Raw genomic sequence first — 15098 nt, 5'->3', positions numbered from 1 at the left:
TCTATCAATTTTTCTTTTTTAATGAAATACAGAATTACAATGTGAAACTTAATCGTAAGTCATCAAATCCTTTCCTACACATAAAACAAATGCTATACATTTGTTCTAACATGAGGTCTTTTTGCATAAATGGTAACGACATATATGAAATGATTGTGCAAATGCCCTTTTTGTGAATGGACATTCATTCCCCTCCGCCTTAAGGAGCATAGGATGGAAACGGAAAAGAAATCAACCCCTCTTAAAGCGCTGCCTATTCATGATTCTTAGAATTTTCAACTTCTTTCAAAATTTGTTATTACATCCATATTATCGAAAATTCGAATTTTCAAGTCTATCGAGAATCAGTAATGGCAATATTTTACGAATGGATTTCAAGGCATTATTTTGTATATCAATAAAAAGTGTGATTTTTTTTTTAAACTTTTTATTCCATACTTTTCAAAAGTATGCCTTTTGATATTTTTAAAAATTAATAATTTTTCTAGTTTAATATCTTTAAAAAATGTTCTTTTTCAATTTCATGATGTATATTTTTATTACAATATTTAATTTTGTATTAAAAGATTAAGACCATTTTTAATTGTAGAATGGGTCACCTTCATTTCATATCTATGAAAATTTTGATATTCATTGAACTTGAGAGGAATTAATCCGTGCTTATCGGTCTCAATTGAAGTTCTGATATTTATCGATTTTACGAATTTCCATAACCATCAAGAATCAGTCCTAGCAATATTTTACGATTGGATTTCAATATATTGTTTTGTATATTAAGTATGTTAAATGTTTTTCTTTTTTTAATGCTCATTGTTTTTCTGAAGAATTTAATTTCATATTTTTAAATATATATAATTTTTCTAGCTTTATATCTATAAAAAATGCTATTTTTCAATTTCATTTTTATTAAATTATTTTATATTTAATATAAAGATTATTTTTTTATGGATAAATGTCTATTACTCCAATTTATTCTAGTTTATATGACTGAAATATACATTGTTTTTTGTTTTTCAAATTTCCACGTACTTAAAAACTTTTTTTTTTTTTCTTCTTCTTCTTTTATTCATGTGCTTTTATTTTCAGTTCTATAGAGTTTCAAATCTATGCTTTAAAAAAATTATGCATTTAATTAACTTAAAAAAAGTAACAATTCAACAAAAAAAATTCTTAAGTTATTTTTAAACTGTTTATTTCAATGGTAAATTTTCAATCTATAACTGTCTTTTATAAAAAGATTTTGTTTTTCAAATTTTCCCCCTTTATTTTAAATATTCATGCCAATTTTTTTTGAATTTCATTTTGAATTTCATAACATGCCAAGATGAATTTATGTTATTCATATGCAGAATTCATTTTTTTAAGACACGGAACTTCAAATTTTGAATTGCAATTTTATTAAAGCTAAATAATGTTAGCGGTTAAAATTATTATTATTTGTTTATGAAGAAAGAAACTGGCATTTTCTAAATCAGTAAAAGAAAAAAAAATTTATTTAAGAAAAAATATAAATTAGATTGCAGACATTGCTTTGATATTGACATGCTTTATAGGAGAGATTTTAATTATTTTTATTGAAAAAGGCACGAATATCTTTTAAAATGAAAATTCTTTCTTCCCTTATTTGGAGTTGCTCTAATTAATCAGGATGTCAAGAGTTGCTATTTATAATAGATAAATAAAATCACGTAATCAGTGTTTGTGATCAGAATAGATTACTATCAAGAGTTATAAATTTATGTTAAAACAGTTCAAAAAATTATCGATTTCTTTTTCAAGCAAAAGTAGTTGAAACATTATCCTTCCTTTAACATTTGGTTTAATTAACTTAATATTCTCACAATGAAGCTGCACAAGACTGTCTGGGGACAATTTTGTACAATGGGCCATTTAAAATTATTGCTCCCTGAGAAAAAAAAAATCAAATAAATTACCAAGAATTTCAACACTAAACGATCCTTCCGTCGTTTGACTGCATGAAATGGCAGGGTGAAAATGAAATTCCCACCAGTAACAGTCCCCTCAAAAAGGGAGCATCAAAAAAATCTGAAGACCATCACAATTATATGGCATAACACTGTCACAAAAGGCAAAAATTTCTAATGAAAGCAATTAAACATAATAAACCTTTGTCAAAAATTCCCATGATCCTTGGCAATATTACATTCTTGAAATGTTAGATTACATGAAAAGAAAATATATTGAAGGAAAACCATTCAACAATAAAAATCATTTCTCAAAAAGCTTTTATTGTGAATCACAAGATATCCAGTTACAGAAAATAGACAAATGTACTCACAAAATAACATAATAGTAAAAACTTTTCAGTATTTCACAAATTTCATCTTCATAAGAGAAAAAAAAATTAATATTAACAGATAAACAAACATTAAATTATTAAATTCAGATGAGGCATTTTTTAAACAATTCTAATCATAAGAAAAATTTTGTTGATGCATTTCTTTTCAGTTTTGCATGACACATATCTTGTAAGTAACAAAAATCAACCATTAGACATTCTTAGTGTTTTGTCTAAAAAAACAGTGCAGTCCTCTGGGATCAAAGACCGTAATGAGGTCCTTTCATTGATGAATCGTCCATATTTTGTATTTCCAAAATAAATATTCTGTGATGAAGAGAGCTTAACTGATATCCATGAGAACAGCAGATTCTGACACAGACCCAGAACAGTCCTTTTGAATGCTCTCAAAGAGGACCTGGAGATCTGGTGTAGATTTTATTTGAGCGAGAAATTCATTCATTAGAGGATTTTTATCTGAAAGAAAAGAGGAGGAAGGTAGAAAATTAAGTAATTCTTACGGGGAAAAATGAATCATTGAATAACAAATAATTTTTAAAAGATTTCATAAATTAGGACTAATAAACATCAAAATTTCAAGTAATACACAGTAATTCAACAATAAAAAATGTCATTATTTTCATTAAAATATGTTTAATAATTACCCACATGACTAATACACAAAGAAAAATATTTCAAACTATATTATATATATAAACCTTTTCAGCACATGTGTTAAATAAATATTGGTACTTATTTCTAAGCACTACTTAAAAAAATACCTGCTTGAGAATTTGATCTCTTCAAAATTATAAAGGGAAAAGGAAAATGTACCATTTGCTTGAACTGACCATGCACATCATACCAACACTATTTGAAATTCATTGGTGAAAAAGATGATTCAGCAGATTAAAAAGCATTGTACACTCTCCAAGTAAGCTAGTGTCATTCAAAAAATGTCACTGTAAGACATTCTTTCAAGTACACTTCTGAAAATTGCCTCAAATAACCAGTAGAAATAAGTTTGCCTTTTTTTTAAGTTAAATAAAATTTTAAAACTATAAAAGATTAGAATATGAAGGCAGGTGACTAAAATATTTAAGTAACCCTTTTAGGAAGAAATTATAAAAAAGAGAAAATAATACATAATCAGATTAATCATAGGATGGGAGCTAAAAAAAAAAAAAAAAAAAAAAAGTGCAGACGAAAGGTGAAGCATGCCTTTCTTTTCAATTCTGTATATTAATACTTATATCAGGAAAAAGAAGGAAAAAAAAGACAGTTTTTTTTTTCCCCCCTCATTTATTGTATATACAGCATTTAAAAATACTGAATCATTACATACATCAAAAGATTTTAACAAATTTCAGATCACCATGAACCTGAAAAAAATAGTGTGTGCATGCATGTGAGAGTGAGATTTGAATAGCTCTTATTCATGAATTCTATCATTAATGAGTTGAAATCCCAATAAAAATAATCTCAGCATAATTAATCTGCTATGAGGGAAAATTTGTTAAACACAGTTCACATTCTCCAAATATGAATAATTTAAAACAATCCAAGTACTGTTTTATACAAAAGGAGAAAATGAAACAAATATTAATTGAAAGGACTTTTATTATTGCTTGACACGCAGATACATAATCAAATTATTATTTTAAAAAGCTGGTGATTTTTGCTTGAAACTATACCAGGCACAATTCTGGTAATTTGTGGTAAGAACGAATAAAGAATTTTTCAGTGGCTCTCATGCACAGTGTTTTTGTTGTGGTCGTTTGTTTTTTTCACTTGCATCAATCTCTATCTGTAAAGTCAGATAGTTCCTGTCTCTTTTAGTCAGATAGTTCCTATGGAGGGTTAAAAGAGCTTCTTCACTATTACTGTTTGCATTATTAACTGGGGTTATAAATTCTTTATTCATAATTTTGCAACCAACAATCATGATTAATTCTGCAACTTCTTTGACAATGAGGATCCTTTGGGGCAATCGGCATGATTTCTATAATTTTATTTTATATTTAGGAATGTGAATGATGCTTTGAAGCTATATTGGCACATACAAATGAAATTCTATTACTGGATAAATTAAAACAATTAAGGTAGCACAAATATGCAAAATTGTACTTCGTAATCCTTTATCATGAAGTCATTATATGAAAATTAGATTTGCAGCAACTTTTAGGTCCAGTCCATCAAATGAAAAAAACTCTCTCTCAATGTGTAACTTCAAAATCCAATATATAACTTTCCAATCCAAATATATCCAATCCAAATCCAATATATAATATATTTTTTTTTATATAACTTTGAAATCCAATGAGTAAGATTTATATTTTTATATTAAACACATATCAAATTATAAACATATATATCAAATTTTAGAAAATATTTTTCAAAGTGAAAGACAATATTTATGTCCTGTAAAGTACTTTATTTATATATACCAAGCAGGGATATTTGACTTTTATAACTTACAAAACTTGTTTTGAGCCACAAGTTATAAGTACCATTTTATGCATGTATATGATGGAGTTGAGGATAAAATGCTCCTGATGCAATTCAGTTCATACAAAATAGAGACAAAATTCAGCCTGTATAATCATAAAGCAAAGCTTTTTTTTATTTAAGTTTTTTTTTTTATATATATATATATAAATCATTTTATTTAAGTTTTCTATGATTGGAACATCAGCTACTTTTGTTGCCAAAAAATTGTTTGTAAATAAAGATGACTTTAATAATATCTTTATATTATATATAAATATAAAAGAGATATTTTAATACAAATTGAAGTTTAAAACAAATTGAAATAGAACTAATGTCATAATAAATTTACTCCTGTGAAAACTAGAAGTTGCTTGATTTTTAAATAAAGATAATTATTCTTACCAGCATCAGGCACAGCCAGAAGGGCAGAAAAAGCTCTCATTGCTGATCTTTTCAGTTCATCTTGTTTTTCAAATTCTTGCTTCACAGAATTTGCTTTCACTTTTGTAGTACAAGTAACTCGCAAAGGCTCTACCAGTCGTTCAATCCCTTCAAAGAGAAGAATTCAAAGTTATGAAAACAAAACAGAAAAAATTTCATTTCTCTTCCATCCAAATCTATGCACGTTTTTATTAAAGTGAGCCATAAATGGGACTAATTTATATAATTGGAAACCAACTCAAAAATATCTAATAATAATAATAATTCAGCTCTTTATGTAAAACATTACAAAAATTCTAATTCATTACTTTTCCAAAATTTGTTATTACATTCAAGTTCAAACGGTTCAATTTAACACAAAAAATGATATATACTAATATACAACTTCAAAAGTAAACTATAAATCCATAAAATGAAAGTTGCTTCCTAATAATATTATAATATCCAATTGTTTAGAACTGGAAAAAACCCTTAACATATTGCTGTATTAGAAAAGGGATTTGTTAAGTGAAATTTTTGTTTTTAAAAAACTGTCTATTCTAAATGAAGGTAAGTTTCCCAGCAGGTAAACATTAATAAATCTTATATTTCAATTAAAAATTTTTAAAACAGTTTTCAAATGATACTAGAATTTGTTACCTAATTCCTGCTTTCAAACAATAAATCATATTTAATCTATATGAAAGTTTCCATGTCGATTAAAAATGATAAATCAAACATTAAAATTTATTCATTAATTCTTTCATTTAATTTCATTAAAGCCATTAATAATTAAAATGATTCTATTCAGCCCTGCACACAGCCTGTTGTGGTAGACAGGCTTTATTGAAACTCATTATTATATATAAGATTATTTTGGTTGAAGCTGAATGCAGGTTTGAAGACATTGAAGATACATTTTTAAATTAATTTTAATATCCATTCCAGGAAAGCATAATTATTTACAAGCAGAGACACGGACAAGGCACGTACGCCACAGCACAGCACAAAAGCAGAAGTAACGAAAGGAAGGGCGAAACAAATGATCACTAGACTTATATAACTGGGATTTCTGGCCATATAGTGATTGAATACACATGTTGACATTTGACAAGGGCAACAGAGGGATCATTTTCACTTGATACGTAGAGCTGATTGTTCTGCAATTTTTACACAGCTTCATACGTGGAATGGGATCAGGAAACAAGAAACACTTTACAAAGAACAAATAAACACTTTAGAATGACCCCGACATGGATTGAATTAGACAAAAATTTAATAAATTAATTTGGATTAAATTAAGTTTTAAAATATCATTACATATATTATTATGTATCTTTAATGTTGCTTCCCAGCACAGTTAGTTCCATCAAAAGAAACATAGTTTTACGGACAGTTCTAGAGACCAATGACCCCTGGGCTTTGTGACAAAACAGATGATACTTAAGTCTTCAGAAATTTTGGCAATAGTACGAATAAGAAGCAAATTATGTTGATTACTCAAGAACCTTATGTTCCCTGCTTTGGAAGTTATAAAAAATCCAGTAGTTTAATCCAAAGTCAGTCGTATAGTTAGTGTGTGCCGAGTCAGGATCAGTCCAGCAAAGTGCAAGCACTGAGTGGTGCTCAAGTGATTAGTGGATTGAGAATTAAGACTGCACTGAGTCTTAAGAGAAAAATATTACTGCAAACATCTTCAAAAACAAGTCATTCCAAGTTTATAAAAATGAGAAATATTAACAGACACTCCTCACTAACACATTATCATTATACAAGATGATTTAACATCTCATACTAGTCACTATAGGTCACATAATGTTTTCATGCTTATTTTAGAACTTGAACACAGTTACCAGACTTCAGTGATATAAAATACAAAATAACACATTTGCTCTCATGATGCAAGCCATTTAATAATAATTAAACGAAAAGCACTACAAAGCAAGACTCTATTATTTTTATTTATTTTTGTCAATTCATATATTTGTATATCTATTTCTGCAACTTGTGCAGATTTTTCAGATAGTTTTTTTTTTTTTTTCTTTTTCTTTTTTCCCCCTTTTGCAGCAATTTTATCTGCAATATTGTTTTGCATTTGCTGGACTGCTTTTTTCCCCCTTCTCTCAGTTTTTTCCCCCCTTGCTGCTTTTTTTTAAGCTGCATAATATCTTACAAAGGCAAATTTATCGTACTGCAATAAATCTTTTGAAATCTGAACATTTAAAATATCTCCATATAAGTTTATGATATCATACATAGTTCTTAGATCAATTAAAGAATCTTCTTACAGATTCTGAACAGGAACATTTTTGTTGATACTAAATCCACTTTCCACAGACAAGTGACAGCACAATAATTAATTTTACAGCTTCCCAAACATCAGGAAATACTTTTGACTTCAAAATATTAGAATATAAATCATATAAATGAAATGTTTCATTAAATAAATCAAGCTGTTCTTCCTAATCTTCCCCCTCCCCTGAAAAAATTTGATCTTTGTACAATCTGAACATGTCAGGAATTTTGTAGTTTAGTACAAAGTGGAAACATACCAACCATTCAATTTTTACTTAGTAATGCACTATTCTTCAATAAATATGGATTTAAACAAGATGCAGCTTTTAAAAACAGCAAAATTTTTGGACATGCATTTAAATAATTTTTAATAGTATTCTTCAAAAATATAAAACACACTGTTGAAAAGCATCCCCCCTCCCCTTATTTATTTATTTTGGTTGCTCTATTAGCAATCAAGTAGCTTGTAGTCACCATTCAGAGTAGCCAGCATTTATGCTGTTTGAATTCCCCTGATATTTCCAGGTTTTTTAAAATTTCCATGACATTTTTCGGATGCTTCTAATATCTTTAGAGCTATGCTACTCTATTTTATTCTCTTTAATTATTGAACAATATGTTCTACTTTATTTGAAAAATTGTTTAACTTTTTAAACTTAAATCAATGCAATATCAAATTTAATTTTTAAGGGAAAAAAAAATTTTTACTTATTAAATTTCATATAAGCTTCAATTATGTTCCTTTTTTGTTATATTTCCTTCCCTCCCCCTCCTCAAATATATTAACCAACACTAGAAGATACATGCCCATATAGACCAACCTTTAGCCAACCAGTAATATCATAGAGCTATTTATCAAATTTACTCAGAAAAAAAGCAATAGAAAAGTATATGCACATTGGCAGAATGCTTAAGAAAAAAATTATTTGTTTCCTCCCAATAGGATCTCCCTTATCCATACTGTTTACCAACACAACAATCAAAACTAATCAATAATTTTACTAAAAGAAAAAAATTTAATTACAAATACAAAATGAAATCTCTGCATCAAAATAAGAAAAATTCTTCAATGAAATCAAAATTGGATTGACTTTTAGCTCACCAACTATAATATTAAAAAAAAATTGCTTGCATACTAGCTCAATCTTAACATGTAAAACAGAGAAAAAGGTGGAAACTGGTCCTTAGTTCTTTATTGTATAAAAAAAGAAATGTTTTAGATATATAAATTTCAAAATAATAACATGCAAGAATTTTTTTTTAAATTTGTGGCAAATAGTTTCACATACATCAAATTAACAAAAGACATGTGTACCTATAATGTATGAAACAAAATAATTTAACACAATTAATATTATATTTCAACAATAGAACTTTTTGTTGAATGTATGGGAAATTTTAAACAAACAGATTTTTTTTTTTTTTTTTTTTTTTTTAAAGAAGTCAGAAGAACGTATTAGCAATAATGTCCATTTCATGTCATCTATAGCATCCATTCATATAAAGAATTTTGTAATCCATGTTCATAATGTTCAAAAATAAGAAAAAAAAAGAAAAAAAAATGTTTTAAGAAAATAATAGCAACAATGTCCGATACTTCATAATTCAACAAAAAGATCTCCGAAGGAAAAAAATTATTATTGTAAAATACTTATTTAATTAAAATAAATTGTTTTGGCATTATAATAATGGATCTGTATTTTATGACCAGTTTTGAATATTAATACCCAAAATTCATACTTTTGCTCTCATAACACATGATATGTATAGTCTATTTGATGTTCAAAGGAAGAAAAAAGCAGGAAGGAATAGCTCCATATATATCTTTTTAAGTAAAAGAGACCCATTAAAGCTTAAAATCCTAATAGTAACAGGAGCTGGTTTTTAGTTAGGCTGCCTTTTCCCATAGTACACAAAACTGTTTTCGCTAATTATGTCAATAATTTGTTCTGAAAAAAAAAAAAAAAAAAAGCTAATAAAAACTTTTAGCGAAAATATTATATGTACATACATATATGCAATAAATTAGATAGAATGGTTAATCATTTTCTTCCATATTTTATTTTAATCAGTAAAAGATTGATTTTTACCAGTTGCCAATGATGTTGCTTTCTACTTAAGAAAAAATATCAAATTATGTTTAATAAAAATTGATTTATAAAAAAAAAATCCAGTTTTATAATAAATTTCCCCAATTTTTTCTGACCTCCCAGAATTCCTTGACGATTCCCGGCTGGCCACCCTGCTATTCCAATATAATTTTTTTTCTGTCTCAGATATTTCAGATAATCAAGCTCTGTCAAAAATAAGCTGCCTCATATTTTTGCTTCTTCAATTAAATTTTTTTTGATAATATTTTTCAATAACTGCTTAATAAAAATGGGAAGATCTTCATACTGAAAAAGGTCCCATTAGTTCAGAAACCTATAATTTTTTTTTTTAAAGAAATGACTGAAAAATGTTAAATTATAAAGGAAGAAACTGATCTTAGATAGAATCAATTAATCCTGACAAGCATTTATGATATTATCACTCATCACAGATCCAGTCAAAGTTTTTCATTGAAATCAATGTATTTCTTTGAATAATTATATGAAATCTTCTATTGTATGTTAGTTGACATTTTAAACAAATTACAATTAACAATCCTCAATTTTATAATCATTCATTTATAGAGATAATATGAATAGAAACTTTCATGGCGATTATTTTGAAATGCGGAAAACAAACGAAATTGATTAAACGTCATTGAAGAAACTGAATTTAGTCCTCTAAAAATCTTGAAAATTGCTATGTGAAATTCATTTTATTCTTATATTTTTACACATCACTTTTTTTTATAAAGAAGACAATATGTATAATACTTTAAGATTGATTGTTTGTATCTTCTACTTTAGTGCATTACACATGTAACTGTGTCCTTCTATTCCATATATACTAAATCATGAATACTTTAATATTAATATATATTGCATACAAAATCGATTTATTTTTCAAAAAAGTAGTTTGGAACTTTTGTATGTTTTTTTGAGTAAGAAAAACCCAATATAACAAATCTCCCAAAATTTTTAATCCTTAGTAAGCACATTGAAAATTTAATTTTTTGCTGGGGATTTCAACCATTTATAACATGTATCACTTTTGAAAAACACACTAAGAGTATAACATAATTGATGACTACATTTAAAGCTTATATTTTTTTCTATTGAAAACTTTTCTAAGATACAAATAATTTTCAAACTTTAAAAATATATAATTCAATAAAATAAAATCAGTTATGGTTTACTTAGAAGTTGAAAAACAAGTATTGATTATTACCTACATGTTTTCATGCATGTAAGTCGGTATAATCGATAAAATGCTTAAAAATTACAGCTTTTCAACTTAATATTATATTTACACCAGAATACAATAAAAAATAGCTTTATTTCTGAAAGATTTTCATTTTTTCTCTGAAGTTTTAATGTGCATGAGTTTTCATCATATATCTGTATTCGCTATTAAAGATTACTATTATTGATATGGGTATTTTCTGACAGAGAAATTTATTCTTTTCTCTCAGTTATAGCAATTTCACGCATTCTCATTAGCTGCAACCCAAGAATCTCCTGGAAAAACAATTGTCTCAGAAATCGAAATTAGACATCTATTCAGAAAAAAAGGGTCAGTTTCTGATATTACACTGTTGTGTCATTTTTGGTGCTATGGCTGAGTACTATGGCATTCTTGCAATGTTTAGAGATTGGCATTTTTTAGATGGGGGGAAAAAAGTAACTAAGAAACTTAAAATTCTGTTTCTTTTATAATGGAAATTTTGAATTTGTCCTGCATTTTCCCTATTTTTTAGATGATTCTTAAATTTTTCGTATTTTTCAGATTTTAAGAGTTCTCTCATTACCATGTCAACTCTGTTTAATGAGAGAGAAAAACAGAAAAATAACCAAAGTAATTTAAAAAAATTAAGCATGTAACAAATCCTTTCTACTAGTATATATTACAATTTTTAATTATTTTAAAAGCATTTTGAAAAAATAAAAATGTTTTATAGATTTGATGTAACCAGAAATAAGAAAATACACTTTCATCATCAACAAAATAGTTTTCAACAGCCATTCTGAATGAAGAATTATTAACATATAATGTACAATCACATAATACTGGATGGCATTAAGAAATGGGGGGGAAACTACTATTTAGTGTATTTTTATTCACTATCACAGAAAGGGAGAGTTATTGTAGTTAACCAATGCTATGCCATTTCATATTAAAGTACATAAATGCACAATAGAGAGGAATAATATATTTTAAGAAAAACTGATTAAGGATTTTTTTCTATCATGATATGTAATTATCAATAGAAATTTGTATGTTCAAAAGTACATTGGAAAGTTCGTACACAATGAATTCAATTAAACATGGGACAATATTTTGTTAATGGCGAAATGTCAGTTAAAAAGCAGTATGTCAGTTAAAAGTCAGTTTGAAAGCAGTACATAAGCACACAAAAACTTACTTTGAAGAACAGCTGAAGGACAGAGGATTGCCAATCGAACAAGCATGAGGTAAGTCAGCATTTTAATATCATAATGATCCCTCAAACCATCTTCAACATGGTTCAGGAACTCAAAAATGTCTAGACGATCCAAACAAGAATCCAACAGTGTGTACATGCACTCAAAAGCAGCCTAAATAAATAGATCGAAATTGGAAAGAAAAAAAAAATGCATTAAAAATTGAAAAACAAATAGCAGCCATTTTTAATTAACTTCCACTAAATTTAAACATTCTGAAGCATAGCAAGTAATAAAAAAAATTTAAAAAAATTATAGACACATTTCACAATGTCACTTTAATTCTTTATTGGTCTTCATCACTTTAATATATATTGTATCTGCAACAAGAGTCGCATGTCATGCGACTCATTATCCCAATTCCACATATTATTATTAGAGAGAGATAAAGTTTTTTTAACAAATAATAAAAAATCACCTATAACATTGTTATTATAACAAAAATTACACCGAAACATATCAAAATCATTTTTATTTCAAATTATCATGATGATAGTATATAGAAATGCAAATACCTTTCGAATATCTAGACCATCATCAACTGTGTGCTTAAAGGGACCCATTTCCACTTCTCTGATCAAATCTTTCTGTAAACAGAAAATATAGATGTCACACATAAATCCAAGGGCAAAATTAGTAAAAAAAATTTTGGAATATATGCAATATGGGGGGGGGGGAGTTCTTTAAAAAAAAAGATTAGGCTTACAGTCAATCTGACATCTATATACTAATTTTGGCTCTGCCTTATATTTTGTCTTTATATTTATTAGAAATCATACACCTCTGGTGATCAGTTGGTTTGCTGGAAATATTAGTTATGCTTCATTTCAATGTATTCTTTACATATAATTTTATTATACATAATGACTCTCTTAAAATAGTTTTGACTATCAAACTGTGATAGAATTTGATTAAAATTCATACTTTTCAGTTTTTATTTAAAAAAAAGCATTGAAAAAATATGCAAGAAAAGGAATATTGAAGGTTTCCAGCCTCTGATAGAACAATTTGTAATACATGCATAAATAAAAATTTTCATACAATATCAACTTATATGGACATACAATATGTCCAGACTGATGCAACCCAAACAAATGGATTAAACTGAAAGATGGCTGCAATTATTTTTTTAAATCAAATTTCAGCATCAACATCTTGATGGATGCCCCCCCCCACTCCAGAAATTATATGCTTGTTCATCAGCATTTAGACATCTCTTCCTGGTCACTTGAATCAATGCAGCTGAAAATTTTACCAGATTTCATTAAAATTGGTTGCTTATAAGTGAAAAGGAAAACATGTTGATAAATTCTGAACCACCTTGACAAAAGGTCATTAATAGTACCTCAAATAATATGTTGGTAAGAAATTATTATTTTCATAATAAATACATTCACATTGAACACCATTAACCTACAAAGAAACATGAGGAATCTATTCTCACGAAAATAAAATCCATAATTAATTATATGCATTTCTAATTATTACTTTTGGATACTTTTAGTCCGGACATTTTACGATATTTCACATTTGTGGGAAGTCCAAAATAATTTACTTACTCTAACTTTAGTTTCATTGTACAACTCTGGCAAAGTTGTGTCTAATAAATCTCTGATGAGTGATGGCTTATTGTGTGCAGCAGAATTGAATGCGACCAATGCAACTCTTCTAACGTTAAGATCAGGATCCTTTAAGGTTTGCAAAAAGTCACCAATGCACCCTCTGAGTAAGGAATCTATTGGTTGATGCTTTAAAAAAAAATTATTCAATAAAGATATGATACAATTTTTTAATCTTCTAACAATGCAAGATTTAAAAAACATTTCTAAAGGTTTACATAAATTTTATATAATGAAAAGCTTGACTAAAATAAAGTTTAAATAAAATAAACACTATAGCCTTTAAAAATCATACATAATCTTAACTACATTTATTATATACAAATGACAATTTTACAAAAAAAATGGTTATATTTTTCTGAATTAAAAGAAATACAGCCTCAGCAAAAATTAAAAACTTTGATAAAACCTAGTAAGATCAAATGTTTAATTTTCCATTCCAACTTCCAAAAGAAATAATATTCATCATAACCAAGATTTTTAAAAAAATAAATATTATGTTTTAAAATAAATACGATTTAATGAATTTGTTCAATGACTGGTTTTTGTTTAAAGAAATTTCAAGAAAAGAATTTTGAAGAAATTTTTTTAATAAGAAATTTTATTTTTATGTCAAATACTTGTAATCAATAAAATTATCTTTCAAGTCAGTTCATAATAATTACAAAATTAATGAGTATAAATTACTCTTGTCTGTAAACGTTATTTTACAGTTAAGTTAAATTGACCATTAATGAGACTAAAATGTTATTTAATTTAGAAGACCACGTTAAACAAGGATCTGAACACACCAATTTATTCCCTCTCCTTTATCACCAATAGAACATAAAAATTTAAGAATTAATGGAATCTTATTTAAAGCACTTCAAATAAAAAGATCTGCATTTAAAACTTAATTTTTTATGCATTTTGAGAATTGATGAGTGATGAAAAGTGATGAACTGACTTAAAATTATCTGTCTATTATATTCCAGCATAATTATATCAGATAAGCTCCTTTTATTATCAATCATATCAATAAAAATAAATAAAGGAGCTTAAAGATAAAATTAGTTTTATTTTTGAATATTCAAAGTATATACGATTTGTTTTAATACTGAACAATATTTAATATTTTTCAGCATTTTAAGAATTAGAATGTTACCATCTAAAGAATTCAACACTTTCATTGCTGCCTGTTTTCCCAATTAAAATAAAGTTAATTTATGATTCTTAGCCATTATTAATTTGACAGAATACTTCCAAGTAGCCTTATTTTACTTTTGCAAATTCTGAACAATGAATTTTTAAGCATGTATAAACCAAGGCTTCTGTGCAAATGAAAAAACAAAACTTTGTAAATTGAGGAATTATTTACCCATGGCTTGATATTAAATAATAATAATAATAATATAAATGGGCCAG

At 26.9% G+C, this 15098-nt stretch overlaps 1 protein-coding gene across 1 annotated transcript in view; it reads right to left on the bottom strand.

Moving 5' to 3' along the window:
* Positions 1-2229: 2229 nt before the first annotated feature.
* Positions 2230-15098, bottom strand: part of LOC129965593 (cullin-associated NEDD8-dissociated protein 1-like) — a 58138-nt gene continuing 45269 nt past the window's right edge. Inside the window, exons 28-32 of the mRNA XM_056079623.1 lie at positions 13635-13823; positions 12591-12662; positions 12018-12189; positions 5192-5338; positions 2230-2776 (exon numbers count right to left, since the gene is read on the bottom strand). Coding sequence (XP_055935598.1) covers positions 2643-2776; positions 5192-5338; positions 12018-12189; positions 12591-12662; positions 13635-13823 — 714 coding nt within the window. The 3' untranslated portion in view covers positions 2230-2642. The remainder of the gene's footprint in view (positions 2777-5191; positions 5339-12017; positions 12190-12590; positions 12663-13634; positions 13824-15098) is intronic.

This window comes from Argiope bruennichi, chromosome 4 (assembly GCF_947563725.1).
Source record: "Argiope bruennichi chromosome 4, qqArgBrue1.1, whole genome shotgun sequence".
Lineage (NCBI taxonomy): Eukaryota > Metazoa > Arthropoda > Arachnida > Araneae > Araneidae > Argiope > Argiope bruennichi.
The sequence above is the reverse complement of the archived record's forward strand: the minus strand, read 5'-3'. Positions and strand labels throughout refer to the sequence as shown.